This window comes from Aquarana catesbeiana, linkage group LG13, assembly GCF_042186555.1.
Source record: "Aquarana catesbeiana isolate 2022-GZ linkage group LG13, ASM4218655v1, whole genome shotgun sequence".
Lineage (NCBI taxonomy): Eukaryota > Metazoa > Chordata > Amphibia > Anura > Ranidae > Aquarana > Aquarana catesbeiana.
Window position 1 is genome coordinate 117,555,473 of NC_133336.1, and position 26,708 is coordinate 117,582,180.

Sequence of the window (26,708 nt, forward strand, 5' to 3'; positions counted from 1 at the left end):
CCCACTGCTGCCTCTCTGTCCTATGAATGAGGAGAGCATCACTACAGATGGGTACAGTGCTGGATCGAATGAGGACTCCGGTAAGTATTTGGGGGAGGGGGTTATAAACCCTTGCATATACCCAGTGAAGTGACTGGCCTCAGGTGATACACAGAGATCAAACAAATCCTCCTATATAAGCTTTTTTGCACTCTTTTCTACATCTGTCCAAAGTCCAGAATTTATAAAGCTTGACTGAGCTGTCAGAAAACAGGGGACGGAGAGCTGAAAGTGCACACTGCAGAGCTCAATGAGGAGAGCTCTGACAGCTGATTGGAGGGACCCCTTTACACAGCACACAGAAACAGAACTGAGGCTGTCAATTGCATGCAGTGTGCTGGAGTTCAATCCCCTGTCACCCTTTTTCTCCCTTGATGTCAGGAAAACTTGTCAGAAGTGAGTCATGCAGATAGCAAGCAAGCACACGCTATAAAGGGATATGCTTTGTTCATATTTCATGTGAGGTTTACAACCATTTTAATGCCTTAAGGTAAAAAATGTCTTGCATTTACAACCACTTTAATGCACTCGCACTGAATATTCGTCAGTGCAGGGTTGATGCACATGCTCTTGAAGTAGGTCAAATAAACTGCAGACAGGTCACTGAAGGGTTAATGGTTTTAGGCTGGAGTTAAGTGACGGAGGAGGTAACCATCATTCTGTGACAGCCGGTCACTGGGAAGTTATTTAATGCATGTACACTGCACACTCATCACTGATGTGTTAAAGTGGTTGTAAACCCTTTACAACCACTTTAAACTACAGGCAAGCCTATAATTAGGCTTACCTGTAGCTACACTGGATATCTCCTAAACCTCCACGGTTTAGGAGATATCCCTGTATTTGCATGTGCCAACATCATCGGCACATGCGCACGTAAGCAAACTGAAGCAACAGGGGCTTCGAGCTCAGGTAAGTAATTCATATGCATATGCATACTAGCATACTAGCTCATTATGCCTTTATCTTGCAGGGAATTGTTAAAAAGGGTTTACAACCACTTTAAAGATGATATAAATATATATAAAATATTTATAAATATATATATTTATATATGCATTTTTATTACAGTTATGTCCCCTATGGGACAAAGTACATGTAGTGCTTTGCCTATAGGGGAAGGAATTGTAAAAAAATAAAAAAACTTAGTGATCTTTTTTATTAATGCACATATACTACTGCAGACTGATCACTAATGGGTTAATGTACATTTTCTTCTGGTGTAAAACTGGATAGAGAGATTTATGTACTGGAAAGGCATATCGCTGCTGGTGATCAGTTTGTGTGCTAGTAGCAGGAGACAGGGGAGAGACCAATGTGTAACATACAGTATCTCACAAAAGTGATTACACCCCTCTCATTTTTGTAAATATTTTATTATATCTTTTCATGTGACAACACTGAAGAAATGACACTTCGCTACAACGTAAAGTAGTGAGTGTACAGCTTGTATAACAGTGTAAATTTGCTGTCCCCTCAATAATAATAATAACTCAAAACACAGCCATTAATGTCTAAACCGCAACAAAAGTGAGTACACCCCTAAGTGAAAATGTCCAAATTGGGCCCAAAGTGTCAATATTTTGTGTGGCCACCATTATTTTCCAGCACTGCCTTAACCCTCTTGGGCATGGAGTTCACCAGAGCGTCACAGGTTGCCACTGGAGTCCTCTTCTACTCCTCCATGACAACATCACAGAGCTGGTGGATGTTTGAGACCTTGCGCTCCTTCACCTTCCATTTGAGGATGCCCCACAGATACTCAATAGGGTTTAGGGTTGGAGACATGCTTGGCCAGTCTATTAGCTTTTACCCTCAGCTTCTTAAGCAAGGCAGTGGTCATCTTGGAGGTGTGTTTGGGGTCGTTATCATGTTGGAATACTGCCCTGCGGCCCAGTCTCCGAAGGGAGGGGATCTGGCTCTGCTTCAGTATGTCACAGTACATGTTGGCATTCATAGTTCCCTCAATGAACTGTAGCTCCCCAGTGGTGGCAGCACTCATACAGCCCCAGACCATGACACTCCCACCACCATGCTTGACTGTAGGCAAGACACATTTGTCTTTGTACTCCTCACCTGGTTGCCGCCACACGCTTGACACCATCTGAACCAAATAAGTTTATCTTGGTCTCATCAGACCACAGGACATGGTTCCAGTAATCCATGTCCATAGTCTGCTTGTCTTCAGCAAACTGTTTGCGGGCTTTCTTGTGCATCATCTTTAGAAGAGGTTTCCTTCTGGGACGACAGCCATGCAGACCAATTTGATGCAGCCCACTAACCAGATAAACAATGGTTGGGGGGATATTACATTACATTATATAAGATTAATGGAGGCTTTACCTCCCCCGTATTATAAGACACAGGCTGGAGGGGTGTGCCCCAGCCTGTGACTGGGAGAAGTCTGCCACACTATGATATTGCCCCCAAAAAAATAAAGAAGATTTGATTTGAAATATATATTTGTTTGACAGTTTAAAACAATTTTTGTTATTATTTATTTTTACTCTGTATTCCAAAGTCTGTTTTTTTTATTTTGAACATGTGACCAGCAGCAGAGGACTAGAAGCTCCCCCTGCTTATGTTTCCCTGCAGACAGGCTGGGAAAAAGCTAGGTCATGTGATGGCTGTATATCGATTAGGAAAAATGTACTTGGCTGTTTTGTTGTTTTTTTTTAAATTAAAATATTACAGTGCCATCATCCATATTGAGAAGTAGAAGGGACCATTTAATGTAAACAGCGTGTGTTTAGTATCACTTTAACCCTTATATTGGTCAGTATTCTCACAGGTATCGCAAGAGGTGCTAGAATGTGTTAATGCATTTGTTGTTATTTGATTATGTTAACATGCCAACTCCTTTGTGCACTATGAATTATTTTTTTATTTTTAACTTTCTCTCTTAGAAATTAGATAAGAAACTACGTGAAAATCTTCGAGATGCCAGAAATAGCCTGTTTACTGGAGATAATCTTGGAGCTGGACAATTTAGGTAACCGTTATAATGCTGCATTCCTTACATGTTGTCATAAATAACTAGTTCATGTTTACTTCTAGTTAAAACTGTGTTTTTGTTATTGTTTTGGGTAGAATGTGGAAGGGTTAGACCCTCTTTCAAGTGTTTATTGCTGTCTTTGCCTCCTTGCGGAGATTCACCACTCTGTACTGGTGACTGAACCTTTGTCATCTGGAAATAAAGTGAGGGGCAATCCAAAATTTCAGAATGAGTGATAAAGGAAAATATTCCAGTGGGGACACCTTTTTCAGGTACACCTCGCTAAGAGAGGAGTTTCCCTCACTTTCGGTGATTTCCTTTAACTTGACAATGGATATAAAAAGTAAAACGCAAGGGGTAGTATCCGCGCTCAAATCAGGGCTTTTTTTCTCAGAGAATAGGTGCAGGAACTCCCCCCGTCTGAGTCAACCCTCGTCTCTGCCCCCTACCCACCTCTGACCACCGTCCCTTGATTCCACCCCCTACCCACCTACCAGTACTGCCCCTTTTAGAGAATACAGAACCAAGTATCATTTTGTGGTGCAAAATCATTTGTATGGAACATGTTAATGATAAAATGAAAAGCAGTAAAATAGATCCCCTGTAGCCAGTAACAATAGAATCCCAGCAATAGATCCCCAAACAACAATAGACTCCCCCAGCAACAATGGACTCCACCCCAACAACAATAGATTCCCTGCAGCAACAGTGAACCACCCACAACAAAATATCACACCCAGTAACAAAATATCCACCCAAGCAACATTAGACCCCCCAGCAGCAACAACAGATCTCCCAGCAGCCAGCATCAATAGATCCTCCAGCAGCCAGTAAAAATAGACCTCTCCCTCAACAGTAGATCCCTTCCAGCAACATAAGACCCTCCCAGCAACAATAGATTCCCCATCAGCAACAATAGACCCTCACACAAAATCAGATCCCCACCAGTGACAATAGTTCCCCAAGCAGCCAACATCAGTAGACCCTCCAGCACACCCCACGCCCCATGCTATTACATACATTCAGTGCTGGAGGTGCCGGAACTGCGTTCCCCCGCGTTCCTGCTGAAAAAAAGCCCTGGCTCAAATGAATAGGGTATATAAGAAATAACAGCAGCTAGCATACATATTATGATTAAAATATAGCATAAACATGAAAAGTCCTTATGCAGCACTAAAAAGTAGGAAGTAGATGAAGGACAAGCTGTGAACACCACTGTGCTAACATCTAATCTCCTTGCCAGAAATATCCAGCATATGAGTATATCCTGGAAAAAGTAATTTTTACTGCGCTTTCCCAATAAATCATGTATAATGGGATAAATCATATATAAAGTGAAAAAAAGCCGAACTATAATGTGAGACACACACACTACATATAAAATATGAAAAAAGAAGCTGCGCTGTGTAATTTTAGTGATCAAAAAATAAAATGACTTAAAAGAAAAAATTATGCTTCATCTAAATGAATGGAGATATGAGAACTCCATACAACACACTGTAACATAAATATTTAAATGCAATCCCCAGTGAAATGTGCAAAAAATGATTAAATATGAAAATAAAAAACAAAATAAAATTTCCAACAAGGTCAAGTCCACGCCGATGGGCTATTGAAAAGAAGCCCCACTAGTTATACAGTTCATAGTGATCTTCCAAGTGATGATTTTGCAATCCTCAAAGTAGTAGCGACATGCAACACCAAGGGAAATGTGATGGGGTGCAACAGAAAGGTACCTCCACCTGTAGTAACACTGCCGCTTACCAGCTCGTTAGATCTCTTATTTAAGGAGATCATGCGTGCCTTTGGCTCTTAATCCCAGCCCTGGGTCTTTAAAACATGGATGGCTAGATGTCCTCAGACTCTCTGCTCAGGGTTTCCTCTGTACGGCAGATGTGCAAGCTTGCACATCTGCCGTACAGAGGACACCCCGAGCAGAGAGTCTGAGGACATCTAGCCATCCATGTTTTAAAGACCCAGGGCTGGGATTAAGAGCCAAAGGCACGCATGATCTCCTTAAATAAGAGATCTAACGAGCTCTAAGTCATTTTATTTTTTTGATCACTAAAATTACACAGCGCAGCTTCTTCTTTTTTTTTTATGTTATATGAGTATATCCCACATAAGAAAGGGGGGTACTCACAAAACATATGAAAAAACGAGCAGGTAGATAAATTCAAACAAAACCTCGGCTTTGTAGCGTGCTAGCATCCTCACAGCATCACTTGTGATGCTGTGAGGATGCTACAAAGGTACTCAGATGTTTTGTGAGTACCCCCCTTTCTTAATAAACTGTGGGATTGTTCATTATGGGCTTCACTATGGGCCTCTTCATTTCTTTTCATGGTGTGTATTGTTTAGCTGTTGTCAATTATCATCTGGGAGAGGAGGCTGCAGAGGATCCCTTGCCCTAGGATCTGTTGTGCTGATCTTTGTGTGATGACGTTGCCTATAGTAGATATTGGATGTGCCATATACTAATATGCTGGTTATTTCTGGCTTTTTGGTAAGGAGATTAGATGTGAGCACAGTGGTGTGGTATGAAGATAGGCTCCTTCGTTCACCTTTGTTCACCGCTTGTCCATCTACTTCCTACTTTTTAGTGCTGCATACAGACTTTTCAATGGATATAAAAAGTCTTACACACCCCTGTTAAAATGTCAGGTTTCTGTGATGTAAAAAAATGAGACAAAGGTAAATAATTTCAGAACTTTTTCCATCTTTAATGTGACCTATAAACTGTACACCTCATTTGAAAAACAGACTGAAATCTTTTAGGGGTGAAGTAAAACCGAAAAACTAAAATAATGTGGTTGCATAAGTGTGCACACCCTCTTATAACTGGGGATGTAGCTGTGTTCAGAATTAAGCAATGGCATTCAAACTCATGTTAAATAGGAGTCAGTACACACTTGCGTTCATTTAAAGTGCCTCTGATTATCCCCAAATAAAGTTCAGCTGTTCTAGTAGGTCTTTCCTGACATTTTCTTAGTCGCATCCTACAGCAAAAGCCATGATCTGCAGAGAGCTTCCAAAGCATCAGAGGGATCTCATTGTTAGAAGGTACCAGTCTGGAGAAGGGTACAAAATAAGATATACCATGGAACACAGTGAAGACAGTCATTATCAAGTGGAAAAAATATGGCACAACATTACCAAGAACTGGTTGTCTCTTCAAAATTGTTGAAAAAATGAGAGGAAAAATGTTCAGGGAGGCTGCCAAGAGGCCTACAGCTACAGGAGCTGCAGGAATATCTGGCAAGTACTGGCTGTGTGGTACATGTAACAACAATCTCCCGTATTCTTTTTTTATGTCTGGGCTATGGGGTAGAGTGGCAAGATGGAAGCCTTTTCTTACAAAGAAAAACATCCAAGCCTGGCTAAATTTTGCAAAAACACATCTGAAATCTCCCGAAAGCATGTGGGAAAATGTGTTATGGTCGGATGAAACCGAGGTTGAACTTTTTGGCTATAATTCCAAAAGATATTTTTGGCGAAAAAACAACACTGCACATTACCAGAAGAACACCATACCCATAGTGAAGCGTGGTGGTGGCAGCATCATGCTTTGGGGCTCTTTTTCTTCAGCTGGAACAGGGGCCTTAGTCAAGGTAGAGGGAATTATGAACAGTTCCAAATACCAGTCAATACTGTCACAAAATCTTCAGGCTTCTGCTAGAAAGCTAAACATGAAGAGGAACTTCATCTTTCACCATGACTACGACCCAAAGCATACATCCAAATCAACAAAGGAATGGCTTTACCAGAAGACGATTAATGTTTTGGAATGGCCCAGCCAGAGCCCAGACCCGATCCCCATTAAAAATCTGTGATGTGATCTGAAGAGGACTGTGCACAGGAGATGCCCTTGCAATCTGACAGATTTGCAGTGTTTTTTGCAAAATGAATGACACTTACAAATTATTGTGTCCAAGCCACAATCCTATAGGAGGGTTTTTTTTCAACCTGGAGTAATCCAAGCCATCAGAGAGGACAGAAATGGAGACTCCCAATCCTAAATGGTGGTGAGGGGGAAAGGGAACACTGCCATCTAAAAAGATTAAACAGGAAAGACTATCAATGGAAGACTCCAACAGTCCAAGATTGATCAAAAAAGTATAGTTATTATTAAACATGAGTTCCACAGAGGTGAGCACGTACAGTAACAACAATAATAATAGCATCCCCCCTGATGTAAAAACTGCGGAGCCCAGAGCGTCAAATCCCAAAACTAAGAACATGAGCTAAACAAATATGTATAAAAAATTTTAAAAAAATTGTGCTTACCAAATGCCAAATCCTTCATCCTGCCTATTTTTTATGAACACCCCCTTCCTGCCCAGGCCATTTTTCAGCTTTCAGCGCTGTTGAACTTTGAATGACAATTGCGCGGTCATGCAATGCTGTACCCAAATGAAATTTTTATCATTTTTTTCCCCACAAATAGAGCTTTCTTTTGGTGGTATTTGATCACCTCTGCGTTTTTTTTTTCTTGTGCTATAAACAAAAGAAAAGGGACAAGTTTGATAAAACAATATTTTTGACTTTTTGCTATAATAAATATCCAATTTTTTTTTTAAACAAATTTTTTCCTCTGTTTAGGCTGATGTATTCTTCTGCATAATTTTGGTAAAAAAAAAATCGCAATAAGTGTATATTGATTGGTTTGCGCAAAAGTTATAGCGTCTACAAAATAGGGGATAGATTTATAGCATTTTTATTATTATTATTATTTTTTTTTTTTTACTAGTAATGGCGGCGATCTGCGATATTGCGGCGGACATATCGGACGCTTTTGACACGTTTTTGGGACCATTCACATTTATACAGCGATCCGTGCTATGAAAAAGCATTGATTACTGTGTAAATGTGACTGGCAGGGAAGGGGTTAACACTAGGGGGTGATCGAGCGGTTAAATGTGTGTCCTGGGAGTGATTCTACAAGGGACACACCATCGGTCTCCTCACCTCTGACAGGACATGGATCTTTGTGTATACACACACAGGTCCAGGTTCCTGCTCAGTTACTGGGCAATCGCGGGTGCCCGGCGGACATCGCGGCCACCAGGCACGCGCATCAGCTCCCCAGTGACGCATCGCGCGCCTCATAGTGGCCCGGGAAGGAGATCACGTCATATGACGGCGGCCCAGAACGAGAGCTGCCTCGTCCCGCCGTCATATGACAGTGGGCGGGCGGCTAGTGGTTAAGGGTGTGCACACTTATGCAACCATATTTATTTATTTTTTTTTAAAAGGATTTCAGTTTGTTTTTTAAATGAGTTGTACAGTTTATATTTCACATTAAAGGTGGAAAAAGTTCTGAAATGATTTATCTTTGTCTCATTTTTTTTTACTTCACAGAAACTTGGCATTTTAGCAGGGGTGTGTAGACTTTTTATATCCACTGTAGTTTTGCCTCAGAGAAAAAAGTCAACAGAAATTTCCCCAATTATACCAATACAACAAAACTGGTAGGGGTTTTAACCCTTACCTGCTTTACCCAAAAAATGCAATGCATATACTTTTACACAAAAACACATACACAAAGTAGTTTTAGGGGCAGATGCATTTTTCTGTTGAGTAGTCAACTTTATTCATTTAGGATGGAAGTAGAAGAGAGGTCAAAGAGGGGGAGTCGGGACTTTGAATGAGGCATTGGCTGACAACCAGATAGAATAAATAACAATAATGTTTAATAAATAGGTATATACAAATATATTCATATAAAACAGATAATGAATATGTACCATACCATAATCATACATAATTGTACATTTAATAATTTCCATTAACACAGTTAATCCTCCCTTATTCCACATGGGCAATATATAAAAAAGGTATAAAATCATTTATGATCCTAAAGAGACCCCAATGGGTATTCAGGTGGTATCAGTATGATGACGTCGCATCTAAGAAGCTCTACGCGTTTCGTGGAACCCTCCACTCATCAGGAGCAATGCGATGTACGTCTAGTTGCATCTGGAAAATACATAACCAGAAAACTAAGCCTTAAGTGGAGGGGAGAGATGGGTTGATAGGAAAGGTAATACAATGTATAGAAAAGGGGCAAAACCACAATAAATGCATCACCACTGTACCTGGCAAAACCACCCTGTATGCCCAACCATGAGCATGGAGCCGAGAGCAAGGCGGAGGCATCCCAACGGGAGCTGAGGTAATGGTCCGGCAGTAGGATCAGCACATACAACAATGGGCAAGCAAAAAGTGAAAGGGACCTGAAATGCCAAGAGAAGTAAAGGATAAATAATAAAAATGGGGTGGATCCAAAAATGGAAACATAAGAAGACTGGTGAAAAGTGAAATAGAAGTGTGATAGGACCAAGAGCCCAAAGGGATGTCAGAAATAATAGGCTAAGTACATAAAGTAGGGTGCATAAGAATGGTGACAAATGATTGTTGTCTACCATGTGTGAAATAAAGATATAAGCACCAAGTATAGCCTAGAATAGCCCAAAAAAGGAGAACAAGGATAACTGAAATATTATAACAGGAGACATAAAAACATGTGCAAGTGCTGAAAGGTAGATGGAAAAAGGGGAAAGTAGCTGCTTCCCAAGATGTATGTACCCTGCCGGTATTCCACACCAACATCACGCAAGGTGTGCAGAGGTAGCACTGGGCGCCAAACCAAGCTGGACCGCTCCGGATCAGGCGTCCAAGTCCTCAATGCCAACACGGAATGGAGAAAGCACGTGTCAGTGCGCGGCGCCTAGGTGACGTCACGCGCACGGCACGCATAGCGTGATGTCGATGCGCGTCAGGTGTCCGCCCCCACCACCCAATAGGGGGGAAGGGGAGGGCCCCGAGTACGCATCGCAGCTCCCGACAAGGACGGAACAACCAAGCAATCGGATCCCCAAACCCAGGGGGCAGGGGCAATCTGACCAGCGCACAGCGGATAGGTGCAGAACTGTGCAAGCCTCGGGGGGTGACACAGCCCCCTAGAAGATAGAATGAGACATGTAAATGACAGCTCATGCATATACAAAAACTAGGGGGACTGGAAATATATAGCCAAATGCCTCCATCCCTAATTAGATTAAACTAACAAAAGGAAGGGCGGGACTTTAAATGAGGTCATGACTAAATTAACATCAGGTACCTCCATCCCTAAGCGTAATGGTCAAAGAGGGGGAGTCGGGACTTTGAATGAGGCATTGGCTGACAACCAGATAGAATAAATAACAATAATGTTTAATAAATAGGTATATACAAATATATTCATATAAAACAGATAATGAATATGTACCATACCATAATCATACATAATTGTACATTTAATAATTTCCATTAACACAGTTAATCCTCCCTTATTCCACATGGGCAATATATAAAAAAGGTATAAAATCATTTATGATCCTAAAGAGACCCCAATGGGTATTCAGGTGGTATCAGTATGATGACGTCGCATCTAAGAAGCTCTACGCGTTTCGTGGAACCCTCCACTCATCAGGAGCAATGCGATGTACGTCTAGTTGCATCTGGAAAATACATAACCAGAAAACTAAGCCTTAAGTGGAGGGGAGAGATGGGTTGATAGGAAAGGTAATACAATGTATAGAAAAGGGGCAAAACCACAATAAATGCATCACCACTGTACCTGGCAAAACCACCCTGTATGCCCAACCATGAGCATGGAGCCGAGAGCAAGGCGGAGGCATCCCAACGGGAGCTGAGGTAATGGTCCGGCAGTAGGATCAGCACATACAACAATGGGCAAGCAAAAAGTGAAAGGGACCTGAAATGCCAAGAGAAGTAAAGGATAAATAATAAAAATGGGGTGGATCCAAAAATGGAAACATAAGAAGACTGGTGAAAAGTGAAATAGAAGTGTGATAGGACCAAGAGCCCAAAGGGATGTCAGAAATAATAGGCTAAGTACATAAAGTAGGGTGCATAAGAATGGTGACAAATGATTGTTGTCTACCATGTGTGAAATAAAGATATAAGCACCAAGTATAGCCTAGAATAGCCCAAAAAAGGAGAACAAGGATAACTGAAATATTATAACAGGAGACATAAAAACATGTGCAAGTGCTGAAAGGTAGATGGAAAAAGGGGAAAGTAGCTGCTTCCCAAGATGTATGTACCCCGCCGGTATTCCACACCAACATCACGCAAGGTGTGCAGAGGTAGCACTGGGCGCCAAACCAAGCTGGACCGCTCCGGATCAGGCGTCCAAGTCCTCAATGCCAACACGGAATGGAGAAAGCACGTGTCAGTGCGCGGCGCCTAGGTGACGTCACGCGCACGGCACGCATAGCGTGATGTCGATGCGCGTCAGGTGTCCGCCCCCACCACCCAATAGGGGGGAAGGGGAGGGCCCCGAGTACGCATCGCAGCTCCCGACAAGGACGGAACAACCAAGCAATCGGATCCCCAAACCCAGGGGGCAGGGGCAATCTGACCAGCGCACAGCGGATAGGTGCAGAACTGTGCAAGCCTCGGGGGGTGACACAGCCCCCTAGAAGATAGAATGAGACATGTAAATGACAGCTCATGCATATACAAAAACTAGGGGGACTGGAAATATATAGCCAAATGCCTCCATCCCTAATTAGATTAAACTAACAAAAGGAAGGGCGGGACTTTAAATGAGGTCATGACTAAATTAACATCAGGTACCTCCATCCCTAAGCGTAATGGTCAAAGAGGGGGAGTCGGGACTTTGAATGAGGCATTGGCTGACAACCAGATAGAATAAATAACAATAATGTTTAATAAATAGGTATATACAAATATATTCATATAAAACAGATAATGAATATGTACCATACCATAATCATACATAATTGTACATTTAATAATTTCCATTAACACAGTTAATCCTCCCTTATTCCACATGGGCAATATATAAAAAAGGTATAAAATCATTTATGATCCTAAAGAGACCCCAATGGGTATTCAGGTGGTATCAGTATGATGACGTCGCATCTAAGAAGCTCTACGCGTTTCGTGGAACCCTCCACTCATCAGGAGCAATGCGATGTACGTCTAGTTGCATCTGGAAAATACATAACCAGAAAACTAAGCCTTAAGTGGAGGGGAGAGATGGGTTGATAGGAAAGGTAATACAATGTATAGAAAAGGGGCAAAACCACAATAAATGCATCACCACTGTACCTGGCAAAACCACCCTGTATGCCCAACCATGAGCATGGAGCCGAGAGCAAGGCGGAGGCATCCCAACGGGAGCTGAGGTAATGGTCCGGCAGTAGGATCAGCACATACAACAATGGGCAAGCAAAAAGTGAAAGGGACCTGAAATGCCAAGAGAAGTAAAGGATAAATAATAAAAATGGGGTGGATCCAAAAATGGAAACATAAGAAGACTGGTGAAAAGTGAAATAGAAGTGTGATAGGACCAAGAGCCCAAAGGGATGTCAGAAATAATAGGCTAAGTACATAAAGTAGGGTGCATAAGAATGGTGACAAATGATTGTTGTCTACCATGTGTGAAATAAAGATATAAGCACCAAGTATAGCCTAGAATAGCCCAAAAAAGGAGAACAAGGATAACTGAAATATTATAACAGGAGACATAAAAACATGTGCAAGTGCTGAAAGGTAGATGGAAAAAGGGGAAAGTAGCTGCTTCCCAAGATGTATGTACCCCGCCGGTATTCCACACCAACATCACGCAAGGTGTGCAGAGGTAGCACTGGGCGCCAAACCAAGCTGGACCGCTCCGGATCAGGCGTCCAAGTCCTCAATGCCAACACGGAATGGAGAAAGCACGTGTCAGTGCGCGGCGCCTAGGTGACGTGCTTTCTCCATTCCGTGTTGGCATTGAGGACTTGGACGCCTGATCCGGAGCGGTCCAGCTTGGTTTGGCGCCCAGTGCTACCTCTGCACACCTTGCGTGATGTTGGTGTGGAATACCGGCGGGGTACATACATCTTGGGAAGCAGCTACTTTCCCCTTTTTCCATCTACCTTTCAGCACTTGCACATGTTTTTATGTCTCCTGTTATAATATTTCAGTTATCCTTGTTCTCCTTTTTTGGGCTATTCTAGGCTATACTTGGTGCTTATATCTTTATTTCACACATGGTAGACAACAATCATTTGTCACCATTCTTATGCACCCTACTTTATGTACTTAGCCTATTATTTCTGACATCCCTTTGGGCTCTTGGTCCTATCACACTTCTATTTCACTTTTCACCAGTCTTCTTATGTTTCCATTTTTGGATCCACCCCATTTTTATTATTTATCCTTTACTTCTCTTGGCATTTCAGGTCCCTTTCACTTTTTGCTTGCCCATTGTTGTATGTGCTGATCCTACTGCCGGACCATTACCTCAGCTCCCGTTGGGATGCCTCCGCCTTGCTCTCGGCTCCATGCTCATGGTTGGGCATACAGGGTGGTTTTGCCAGGTACAGTGGTGATGCATTTATTGTGGTTTTGCCCCTTTTCTATACATTGTATTACCTTTCCTATCAACCCATCTCTCCCCTCCACTTAAGGCTTAGTTTTCTGGTTATGTATTTTCCAGATGCAACTAGACGTACATCGCATTGCTCCTGATGAGTGGAGGGTTCCACGAAACGCGTAGAGCTTCTTAGATGCGACGTCATCATACTGATACCACCTGAATACCCATTGGGGTCTCTTTAGGATCATAAATGATTTTATACCTTTTTTATATATTGCCCATGTGGAATAAGGGAGGATTAACTGTGTTAATGGAAATTATTAAATGTACAATTATGTATGATTATGGTATGGTACATATTCATTATCTGTTTTATATGAATATATTTGTATATACCTATTTATTAAACATTATTGTTATTTATTCTATCTGGTTGTCAGCCAATGCCTCATTCAAAGTCCCGACTCCCCCTCTTTGACCATTACGCTTAGGGATGGAGGTACCTGATGTTAATTTAGTCATGACCTCATTTAAAGTCCCGCCCTTCCTTTTGTTGGAAGTAGAAGAGAGTGACCATAGAAGGAAGGGAAGGGGAGGAGTGAATATTGGTGGAAGTGGAGGAGAATGTGCCCACAGGGAATGTGAATGGCATTGATGAAAATTGAGAAGAATCAAGAGAGAGAGAGAATGAGAGCATGCAGGGATAGAAGTAGAGCGAAAAATCATCACAAAGGGAAGTAGAATGAATATGGATTGAAATTGATCATAGGAGAAGATTTGTTTCCCAACAGGGCAATGGATCCAAATATAAAGCCTAAGCTACATAAGAATGGCTTAGGAGTGTTAATGTCATGGAATGGTCCAATCGGATTCCAAATCTCATTACAGTAGGAAATGTGTGGCTGACTAGGTGGACTTGAAAATGGCTGATCAAAAACAAACCCCATGCAACCTCACAGAGCCATAGGAGTTTTGTAATCAGGAATGGGGAAAATTGTAGTGTCTGAATGTACAGTGCTTATAGCAGCCTATCCACAGAAACACAAGGCTGCAATTGCTGTCCAAATTCTTTTGTGATCTGCAGTGATCTGTTTTCTCTTTGACAAATAGGGGATGATTTACTAAAGGCAAATAGACTTTTTACTTTGCAAAGGAATACCTAATCATGTGCAAGGGAAATATTTATTTTTATTTTTTATTGCACATGATTGGTTGATGGAAATCTGCTCTTTCACTAAGAAAAATCCCCCTGCAAAGTGAACAAAATGTTTACCTTTAGTAAATCAACCCCATCGTCTGTTTCTGTTGAGCAGCTTAAAAAATAAAAGGCAAATTTACTGTAAATTCACTGTTCTATGACAATAAAACAAACTTAAATAAAGGCTTCCCCTAAAGCTCCCCTTCCTGTGACAGCAGCTGGGGTTTCTCCTCCCCACACCTGCTTTGCCCACACAGCTTATCATTTGTTCACAGATTCCTGTGAATGAATAACTACAAGTACCATCTTCCACTGTTGCAGAAGGACTTGTAGTTTCAGTGGGCTGCAGGGGCGCTGATGAGCACTCTCCTAGTCCTCTGACATGTTCTCTGGATTTCAAACAGAAGTACAGGCTGAAAGCTGGAGGACATGTCTGTTGGAGCCCACATTGCACCCATGATCTGCTTATCACGGATGCATTGATTTCCAGGTTCCTGCAGGAAAGAATAATACATGTACCTTTTTCTGCAAAAATACGTGCATTTATTATTTATTCTGTAAAGCTAAACTTATACTTTTAGTCAGTCCCTAAGGAGCCTCTGGAATCATACAGGGCCTCAGCGCCTGTCCTCTAATACTAGATGATTTCTTAGAGTGCTTGGAGGATATCCATCAAATTTTAGGGGGCTGAACTAGGGCCAGTGGGAGTAGTAAATATCCTGGCGACCAATTGGGGGTAAAAAATGTTGTATCTTTGATGTCCTTGGGAGGACTAGTGTCCCATCATTGGTGTCAATGGAAAGACTTGTGCTTCATCATTGGTGTCAATGGAAAGAATTGTGCCCCATCATTAGTGTCAATGGAAGGCATTGTGCCCCATCGTTGGTGTCAGTGGACGGAATAGTCCCCCAAGGGCTGGATAGAGGCAAGCAAAGAACCGCATCTGGCCCCAGGGCCACAGTTTGGAGACTACTGCATCTGTTGCATCACGATTACTGCCCAAGGATTTCATGAAAAAATTCAAGCAGTCAGAAGAACTCCATTTTTTTTATTTTTTTTTATCTGCTCTTAAAAAAAAAAAAAAGGACACTCCCTGCATGTAGCAAAGTCTGAACACAGCAGACAACAGTATTTATTTAGGACAGTAAATACAAACGTTTTAATTTCCTAGACCTTTTCTTTAATATCATGTGTCACAAAAATTGGAAGTACCACTATTTTTTTTTTTTTTTTATAAATCTTTATTTATAGAAGACAGGATATCACATTGCAAAATTATAAAACTGTGAATATAAAATTATATCCATCTAGATAGACGGTTTTTAGGTGATAAACCAGTCAGTTTTTCTTGTTATTTAACAAAAGGAATGAATAACATAGAAAGAAAAACAACAACAACAACATCAATACTATCAGCAATGTATATTAAATACTAGACAGTCACTTTTTAACTGGTGTAGCTAGCGTTGATAGAAAGAAAAAGGGAAAAAATAAACCAACAATCTGCCAGGTAACAAAATATAAAAGTGCTCTTGTCTTAGTCCTGGAACTATCAAAGCTTGACAAGTCTTTTTTAGGTTTTAAGCTAAGTTCAGTTGTGCAAACAGTTTATAAGGTAGGCCGAGCGGGGGTGCGCGGAGAGAGGGGGGCAACATACGCCTCCAACTAACCTCTCTCCACGCCCCCATCCCCCCAACCCCCCCCAAGATCACCTGAAAAAGCCATACCAGCATAATAACGCTAGTACACCCCCAGACCGGGGCGTCTCATGGCCATAAATCTCCAAGGACCGTCCGGCTTCTTTGCTTAGTCATTGCTTATTCGTCACCTGGCATCAAACATATTATTTTGTCTTTAAACAGACAACCATAACTAGTTAAGGCTCAATATAGTATTTAAGAAGAAGAAAAGGAGAAAGGAAAATAAAAGATAGTCTGGAACATACCTGGGAACCTGCGTCCAGCTCCGCCCCCCGTCGAGGCCCTCTCGACAGCACCATACCTACTAAAAATTAAAACAGTAGAAGGAGATGCATGTCCCCTAAGTGTTTTTCACCTTAGTTTATCTCTGGTCTTGGTTCTCTGCTCCCCCTTGTGGGTCAATAAGGCGTCCTTTCAAATCAGCTAGCTCAAGAAGGGCTATGTCTAGGCTAGAAGGAATGTGACTTAAGTCTGAGGTATATATTGTCCAGGGTTGCCATATTGCTGTGAAGCGGTCTTTAACTCCTTTACATGTGGCAATCCAGTCCTCTGCCTCACGGATATCTCCCACCTTGCGATACCATTCCTCTCTAGAAGGGACTTGTGACCGTTTCCAGTATATAGGGAGAAGCCGCTTTGCCGCGTTAAGCAAGTGGGGCAGTATACTTTTCTTATACTGGCGTATTGGCATGGGAGGAATGTGTAGCAGGAAATGTTCCGGAGAGAGAGGAATGTCAATGTCCATGATATCTTTAATTTGTGATTTGATATCCTCCCAGTAAAATTTAATCGCAGGACAATCCCACCAGATGTGGAGGAGAGTGCCTTTGTGACCACAACCTCTCCAGCATAGTTCCAATGTTGCTGGATATATTTTCGCTAACTCTGCCGATACTCGGTACCAGCGCATCATTATTTTGTAATTCATTTCTTGCATCTTAGAGTCAATGGAACTGGACCGAGTGAGTTGATAAAGGGCAGATAGTTGAGCAGGAGTAAAAACTACTCCCAGGTCTCGTTCCCACATCCTAATGTATGATGGTTTCACTATTGGAGTAGCAAAGCTGAGCAACTGATACAGTTCATAGATCATATGTGGAATCGGCTCTTCGTCTACGAATAGGCGTTCAAACGGTGTAAGGGAGGAAGTATTTCTTATAGAGCTTCCGTGTTGTTTAAAAAAGTGATGAAGTTGCCTATATCGCCAAAAGTCCATAGGGAAACTCCCTGACCGAGCTCTGAGGGCTTCTAGTGAGACTAATTTACTACTTTCCATCAATTTACCACAGCAGGCATTACTGTCATCCACCCAGGAACCAAAAAATCCTGTCTGTTCCCCAGGCAGAAACCACTGATATCCTCCCAGCGGGGCCAGAGGTGACACGGGGGCGCCAAGTCCAAATTAGTATTGAGCCGGTCCCAGGCTTTCAAAAGCTGGGTCGTCAGTGGAGACGCATAGATTGACAATCCCCTGTGCTCCCGGGCCAACCACGGGGCATATGCCAGGTTTCTTCCCGCTATATATTTTTCTAATGAGACCCATATTTTGGAGTGTGTGTGGAAGCGCCAATTTAGTATCCTTTGTAGGACCATAGCTCGATATTATTTTTGCGCGTCTGGAAGACTCAGGCCCCCTGCATCCCTGTGGCGCCTCAGTAATCTAATGGCGATTCTCGGTCTCTTATTGTTCCACACAAAGGTGGATATGATACTGGATAATTGAGTAAAAAACTCTTAGGTAAGGCCACAGGTATCATCTGCATGTAAAACAGTACACGGGGTAGGACATTAATTTTAATAATATTAAGTCTTCCAGTCCAAGTGAAGGCTGTCTTAGCCCACTGAGTCAAGTCTTTCCTCACATTTGTTATTAGGGAAGGAAAATTAGTGGTAAATAAGGTTTCAAATCTATCTGTCAGTCTTATACCTAAGTATTTTAGGGATGATTTAGTCCAGGTGAACGGGAAGGCAGTTTTTAATCGATCTGTCAGGGAGGGTGTCATTTGAATGGGTAATATCTCTGATTTCGTATAGTTAATTTTGAAATTAGACAATTCTCCGAAATTTTGAAGTTCCCGCATCAGATTAGGCAACGAGACCAGAGGTTCTGTGATGTGGAATAGCACATCATCAGCATAGGCCGAAAGTTTGTGCTCTGTAGGACCTACCGTAAGCCCCTTAATGTCTGGGTTTGCCCTAACAGTGCGCAGGAATGGTTCCAGCACAAGGGCGAACAAGAGTGGGGAAAGAGGGCACCCCTGCCTCGTGCCATTTCTGATCGGGAACCTCGTGGAGAGGAAACCATTCACTTTTACTTGAGCATGTGGGTCTGAGTATAGGGCCATTATCCAAGTAAGCATATGTGAGCGAAGGCCCAAAGCTTCCAGCGTAGCCCGTAAAAAAGTCCAGTCCACCCGATCGAAGGCTTTCTCCGCATCGGTGGACAAGATCAAGTATGGGGGGGGCGTGGGAGATGTTCGGGCCCAATGAATTAGGTGGATTGCTCTGAGTTGTCCCTGGCCTCCCTGCCGGTAATAAACCCTGTTTGATCGGGGTGGACTATTAGTGGGATTAGTTGTTTTAGTCTGGTCGCAAGAATCTTGGCTAGTATTTTAATATCTGAGAAGGGATATGGGTCTGTAGCTTTGGGGCATAGTGAGGTCTTTCCCTTCTTTAGGTATTACTGAAATGTGAGCTAGTAAGGCTTCACTAGGGATAACTGCGCCATCTGCTATGGAATTAAAGTAGCTGCACATTGATTCGGATAGCAGAGGTAGAAACATCTTGTAGTAGGCCTTGGAGAACCCATCAGGGCCTGGGCTCTTTCCATTGGGCAGAGAATTCACCGTGGCTTCTATCTCAGTGACAGTGATGGGTGCTTCTAATGCGGAACATTGTTCGTCTGTCAGTGCTGGCAGTCCAGAAGCAGTCAGATATGTTTGGATGGCTGTTTTCCGTACGGCCTGGGCCTCTGGGGTCTGTGTCGAATTTAGGTTATTTAATGTTTTGTAATAGCACCGGAATCCAGAGGCTATCTGGGAGGGCCTAACTGTGTACTCACTTGTGGGGAGGTGTAACTTATGCACATACATGAGCGCTCGTTTTTTCCTAAGGGCTCTAGCCAGCATACGGCCACATTTGTAGCCATGCTCATAGTATTTATGCGATAAATATCGCATTCGCCTGCCTGCCTGTCTGTCCAGCAGTCGAGAGAACAGTTCTCTCAAGTCTGTCAAAGCCCTCAGAGCCTCCAGGTCACTGTTCTGCTTGTGTCTAAGTTCCGCCTGCTGAAGCGCTTGAAGCACCCTGTCAAAGTCTGCTTGCCTAACTTTCTTCAATCTAGATCCCTGAGAGATCAGTTCGCCTCTTACCACTGCTTTATGGCCCTCCCACACAATCCCCCTACTCAACCCCTCTGTAGTGTTTTCTTTAAAGTAGTGGGACAGGACCTCTTTAACCTCAGAAACCACTACAGCATCGTCCAACAGAGATTCGTTTAAGCGCCACAACCAAGTCCTACGGCTACTCTGTGGCAAAACCAGGGAGGCCATTACTGGGGCATGGTCAGAGATTGTTATATTTCCAATGGACGAGGACTGCAGCAGCTCCAGGGCCAAGTGATCTACACAGATCAGGTCTATACGGGTATAGACATCATGTGTTTTTGAATAGTAGCTGTAGTCCCTGTCAACCGGGTGAAGAATTCGCCAACTATCTAGGAGTCGGTGAGTTTGTAGGGTTTTACGAAAGTGTTTTAGAAAAGCGTGTGAATGAGAAGGGCGCTTGTGCGAGGTGTCTATTTGTGGGTCAGGGCTGATATTAAAATCGCATCCCAAGATCAGAGGGCCCTCTCTAAATTCTGCCAGTCTATCAAGTGTATTGTCTATGAAGGTGAGTTGGTTTGAATTAGGGGCATAGATCGTAGCAACTGTAATCTTCTGCCCAGCTATGATCCCCTTAAGGAAGACATATCACCCCAAGGAGTCTACCTCAGTGTCAATTACTTGGAGGGGGCAAGACTTATGTATGGCAATAGCCGTACCTCTTGATTTCGCAGTAGGTGAATTGCTGAGGAACCATTGGATATATATATGATTGGGCAATTTGGGCAATGAGTGTGGAGTGAAATGCGTCTCCTGTAAAAGAACCACCTGAGCCCCTGAGCGCTTAAGTTCCCACCACAATTTGCTACGTTTGGATGGGGAGCAGAGACCTCGCACGTTATATGAAATTACCTTAAGTGATGCCATAGGAGGATCTCGGGATGAGCAATTTTCGCAGTGATCCAGTGGGCACAGAACGGGAGGAGGAGCCGAAGGCAGTCCCCACAAAAGAGTATACAGTAGAAGAGAGTAAACAGAAGGGAAGGAAGAAGACAAAGTTAAAGAAAGTAAGACACTTACAAATTGCAAAGTACATTAATATGAACATTACCACAACGTGGTATACCTGTGAGCCAGATATCGGGCCTCCCCCCGCTAGGGAAAGATGTCCGAGACCCATCTCTATTTCCAAAAATAGGAAATATATACCTAAAAAGGTATGGCCTACGTGGGGGACGTGGACCATCACGAGAGGAAGGGGAGCAAGGGCCAGCCCCAATCCACTGCCCTCTCCTGATCAATAGGCAGTATACATTATTCAATGTATAAGAGAGGGGAGTTTCTATAATAACAAAAACAAAAGTTCGCAACTCAATCTTGAGGTGGGGAGAAAAATCCAAAAAGATAAAATAAAATAGGAGGGGGGGGACCTCAAAAAAAGAGAAAAAAGTGCGAAACAGAGAACTGGGTAAGCAGGGCATCCAGAACTAAAGCCTGACATGGTAAGTTCAAAGCCATGGCTTCTATATCTTTTCCTGGGGTATTCTCATAAGTTCAAAGCCAAGTTCCTGATCAGGGGCATTTATCCCAGAATAGATGGTCACGCGCAACTTCGTGTGCATATGTGGCTCTGTCCCAACTGTAGGTGGCATGCTTGTGTTAGTGGTTAGGGGCCCTTCACAAAAAGGGGACAATCAGATGAGGTTCTGTAACATATGAGGAGAATGTTTCTCTCGGAATGCAGATCAAAGATAGGACAGCTTCCTTTAGTGCCTTGGTGACCCAGGACCCATGGGGGAGGTAGATGCAGGGCGTCTGCGGTCTCGTCTGCGGCTCCTACGGTTGGACGTGAGCCAAGGCTGGGGGAGCTGTAAGTGGGGATGGTCACTCGGGCCTCTCCAGTCTGGGAAGTCCACTGGCTCCAGACCCAGGGTCTCTAGGAAAAATGGAAGGTCGTCCTTAGTGCGTAACGTAACACTCTTCCCCTCCTTGGTTGCTTGTAAATAGAAGGGGAAGCCCCAGCGATAAGGCAGACCTGCCTTCTGAAGGGCCTCAAGCAGGGGCCGCAGGGCTCTGTGTTGCATGAGCGTGCGTCTTGAAATGTCCTGGTAAAAATACAGGTGCGCTCCATCAAAGTCAAAGTATTGCCTCCTACGCATTTTCTGCATAATTCTGTCTTTTAGTGTATATTTATGAAGCTTGCATATGATATCACTTGGGTTATCTGCATCTTGGGAGGGTGGTCTGAGGACCCTATGAGCTCTGTCTATCTCCACAGGAGCCGTGGCAGGTAGTCCCAGTATTTCTCGGAAGACGTCTTCCAGCGTGGGAATAATATCTTTTGGTGCCGTGGCCTCCGGTAAACCGCGTATGCATATATTTGCTCTCCTGCTACGGTTGTCAAAGTCATCTAACTGACACAATAGGGCTTCTATTTTCTGATCCTGAGAGTTGCATCTGTCCTGTAGTTTAGCAATAGTCGGCAGCACCTCATCCAGTCTCTGCTCCACAGTTTCCACTCTGTTTCCCAAGTGATTAGTGTCTGTCTTGAGCTGGGCTATATCTTCCCTGAAGGCTTTCTCAACCCTGGCAGTCAATCTCTCTAGATCTTTCCTGGTGGGGAGGGACCAAATATGGCGTTTTATGTCTCCTTCCCCTAAAAAGTCCGCCATGTCAGGGCCCTGATCATGGGAGGCAGAGGATCCCGGGGAGAGTGGAGGGGCTGTATCACTCACCAACCGCGGAGAAGGAATCTGGGAATTCTGGTGCTGTTGCTGCTGCTGCTGAGCCAGGGCCTTCTGTGTGACTTTTGTTGCTTTGCCAGCCTTCTGCGTCGGCGCCATCTTGGAGGCCTCGTGTCCGAGCCCGGCGTTCGGGCCGAAATATGTCTCCAGCTGCTCCTGCCATGAGCCCTCCGCTCTCGAGTGCTGTGAGAGAGCCCTCCGCCCTTGCGACATGTTCTCCGGCGTTCCGGAGGCGATTTCTCCCCTCTATGCGGCTGGTAATGCGGCTGTGTATCGGGAGCTGAGGTAACACGCGTCCTCACTCCTCCATAGCCAGGCCACGCCCCCCGGAAGTACCACTATTTTATTCTCTAGGGTGTCTGCTTTCAGAAAATACATAATGTTTGGGGGGGGTTTATGTAATCTTCACCTATGGAGCAGTCATAATAACAGCCTGTTACTTGACTGCTGTTTCAGGTAATAAAGTGGACTATCACATAATTTTTTAAATAGAGGGTGTGGATTGAGACAACTCAGCATGTTTTGTGTCATGCATTAACATCCTATTATTTTTTTTGTGGCCCTTTTAAATGTGTATATTTATTCCTGGGGCTGCAGTTTCTTTTGACTTTCAGTCTATACTTAATCTTAAAAAAATATAAAATCCGCGCTCGGTTCAAATACCAAAAAAAAGGAAACTATTACTAGCCACTTAAACTGTGATACCGGTCAATGAAACGGAGAAAAAAATATATAAGCGGCGCTCAAAATTAACTGCAGTACAAAGAATATCATATGTTACATTGAAACCCAACCAAATATAGAATGAAGTGCAAATGACTGTGCAAATAAATATTGATCTTAACAAAATGTAAAAAACATCAGCCAAGCCCACCAAAGACGTTTTTTGATGACGTAAAGCGTTAGGGAGTTGCCTATGAGTGACGACATCACACACGCCTAGCTGTCATCAAGCGGTGTCATATGAGCCGACAGCCTGCTGAATCCCATATTGGCAATATTCTCGCTGTTTTTTTTTCTGTTGCAAGGTAATTGCGGTTATTGTTTTTAATAAAATGCTTTAATACTTTGATGGGCTTCACTATGTAAGTTTTCTTTTTCTAACCATTTCGAGTCACCTCATGGGACTGGGATTGACGGCTGCTCTCCTGGATGTCTTGCTGTTTTTGCCTGTGTGACCACTATAATCTATGGTCCTGTATATCCGGTAGGAGGCTTGTTTGTGAAGGTGCTATTAGTGATGGATCCCCTTACCTAAACACATATGCACAGAGCACTTTCATCATGGATTAACTTCCCTTATGGACTTTTTATTGATTATGGACTGATTTTTGTTAAGACCAATATTTATTTGCGCAGTCACATTTGCACTTTTTTCTATATTTGGTTGGGTTTCAATGTAACATATGATATCCTTTGCACTGCAGTTAATTTTGAGCGCCGCTTGTATATATTTTTCTCTATAATTAATCCTCATTGGATGTATAATGACATGCTAGGCCAGGCAAAAGAGGCGTATAACTAGCAGCAAGAATTTTGTGTGGGTCTTAAAGTCATAGGGGCACAGTTGTTGCTATTAAGGCACTACTTGTGCTTGTGTGAAGAGTATAAGCTTATATACTGTATGGTCAAACAAGGAGTGCAGGAGTCATCTGTGATGATGTATTAGGAATTACATGCTATATCATCAGGGGTTTGTGTGATGACATTAACCATAAAAATAATCATTAGAATGTGAGCAAGCATCAGTGTTAAACATAGTTATTACTAACCTATAGTGCACAAGAATAATATCTATGCAGCTGCTAAATAGTTAAAACCTATTCAATAGCATTTCATGGATCTAGAGATGAAGGGCATGGGGGAAAGAGGCCACCATCACATTTCCAGGCTACCCCACCCCGCCATCACTGTAGCGGCAGCATGAGAACGAGCCAAAGTTTTACTACAAAAAAGGGGAAATTTGACATTTTATAGTATGTATATATACTGCTAGTTGTAAACTGCAGATACAAAGTATGGCTTAAACCATATACTTGCGTAAAAACACACCAAAGCTGGTAGTTGGTTGGCTCTCAGGTGGAATAAACAAAGGTTAAATCAAAGATAAGCAAAGATCTCGAAATGGCAGCCAGCAATCGCTCTAAAAAAGATATATATAAAACAATATAATTGAACCATATATGTAGATGGCTATATTAAGTAAGTAGAAGTAATCCAGGGAAGTTTCCTAAAAAGAGCCAGAAATCAAAGTTTTTTTTACCTGCATGTGACAGATGTGTGTCACAGCGTGGAAGCAACACATTCTAGTGAACACACCTACCTTTGTATAGGTCGGATCAAAGACCGACCAATGAGGCAAGGTGATTGCTGGCCAATCGAGATAGCGGTCCGGCTATATCTCAACCCGCGCCCACCCATCAGAGAGGTGAACAGGTGTACATAGCTGCAAATCCCGGGGAGGGGATAACTTGGGTGGGGGCGGTACGCTGACGTGCTGCAGCACCTCCTTAGGCCACATCATGTAATGGTGGTGCAACGGCTCCAGGCACAGCCAGCCCGTCGGCGTTGGTGCAAGTGGTTGGCAGCAGGATGCGGAAGATCACCCACTCATTCCGCCGACAGCGCCGCCATGACCCTTTTGTGGAGGAGGGGGAGGAGCTGGGATGACGTCATGCACAATCTCGATTCAGCCGGATTCTGCATCATAGCAGATTCGTTTAAGGCTGCATCGTGATGCGCTGATTATTTTCGACACCCCTAGTGAAAACAAACAGAGTTTCTAACTCTTCATCTCTATATCCAAAAATTACACACAATCAGAGCTACACCTGTTTTATAAAACTGATCAGTGACATCATACACCTAATCATAGGTTTCTGTTTACATAGTTATGTACTTATTTACATGTGTCCATTAAATAGTTTAAAGCTGCCATCCTCTAGGTAAATATACTGTAAATATTCACAAGAGTCCCTTGTACCTGCACAGTATTTTCTATTAAGAATTATTTATAACATATGACTGCAGTTGATGGTCGTAATTCATGCCAAGGCATTGCATTTACCATGATATAGGGTCTGTGCATTTTTATTTGGTATTTCTGTTGTAAGATATGTGTATGATCTGTAGCATTATAGTATTTTGGGTTAAAGTGTGTCTAAACCCAAAAACAAAAAAATAAATATTATTGCAGCTGACCAGTCACTAGACAAAGTGGCTGCATTGATTTTTTTTTTTTAGGCTTTGTGTGCCTTTATTTTTACCTGGTGATCCTGCTAGTATCACACTTCCTGGGCCTCTGGCCTTGGAGGAAGCCATGGTTGGTCACCCAGGCTGGACTTCAGACATGTCTGCTTTTAATCATTTCCATTATTAGTTTACAGAAGAAATATAACATTGTTTGTCCTTTTGGGTCAGCTCACGGGAAGTTAGCTCATTTCTGGCAAGATCAGCAGGTATTTTCTGTACTTGCTGAAAATGTTCTTAGTCTGAAAGAAGAAAACGAATGCTGTCACCACGTCCAAGGACTGGTAAGCTGCAATATATTACATTTTTGTACTTGAGTAATTCTTTAAGGACTGCTTCTTATAACAAACTCTCTTCTGATTTTCACTTGTCAGCTTCCAGAGGCCTTTATTAGTTCTTGTAGACAGGAACATAGACCTCGCTACCACTCTTCACCACACGTGGACATACCAGGCACTGGTCCATGATGTTCTGGTAAGCATTTACACTTAACATTCTACACTTTGCCAGTAGTGCTTGTAGGATGGATAATATTGAATAAAAACAGCAAATTAATGGTCTGGCTTAAAACAATTCACATTAAGACGTGTGTCAAATGTCACAAAGCAGGCACTTTGTGTATGGGAATAAATTACTTATAAAAATTCATCTTATCTTAAGATGCCTATTGCATAATAAAAATCGTAAGCCTATTAATTATTGCCGATTGAAAAACCCAATTCAAACACCTTATTTTATGTTTTTAAAATTTGTAGTTTGGATTTTTTGTAATTTGCTTTTTCCATAGATTTCCAGATTTTTTTGGTAAGATATTGCTGACGGTGTGACTGATTTTGTTATAATTTATGAGACAGAGTATCTATCATTTAGCTTCTATGTTTTTAGTTACCGCACATAACGAAATAAGAATAAAAATAAAATTACAATGATGTTCTGCCTTTAATGTGCCAGCTCAGCTATCCAGTATGTGCAGTTAAAAAACTGTATAGATTCCTTTGAACAACTTTATGTAATTTTATAATGTTATGCATGTTTTATTCTATGCATGCCTCATAATAGTA

General features: G+C 42.6%; 1 protein-coding gene across 1 annotated transcript in view; it reads left to right on the forward strand.

Annotated features, from left to right (window-relative positions):
* SCFD1 (sec1 family domain containing 1) overlaps nucleotides 1-26,708 on the forward strand; it is a 275,000-nt gene that overhangs the window by 54,160 nt on the left and 194,132 nt on the right. The window contains exons 9-10 of the mRNA XM_073609415.1: nucleotides 2,946-3,031; nucleotides 26,022-26,121. Coding sequence (XP_073465516.1) covers nucleotides 2,946-3,031; nucleotides 26,022-26,121 — 186 coding nt within the window. The remainder of the gene's footprint in view (nucleotides 1-2,945; nucleotides 3,032-26,021; nucleotides 26,122-26,708) is intronic.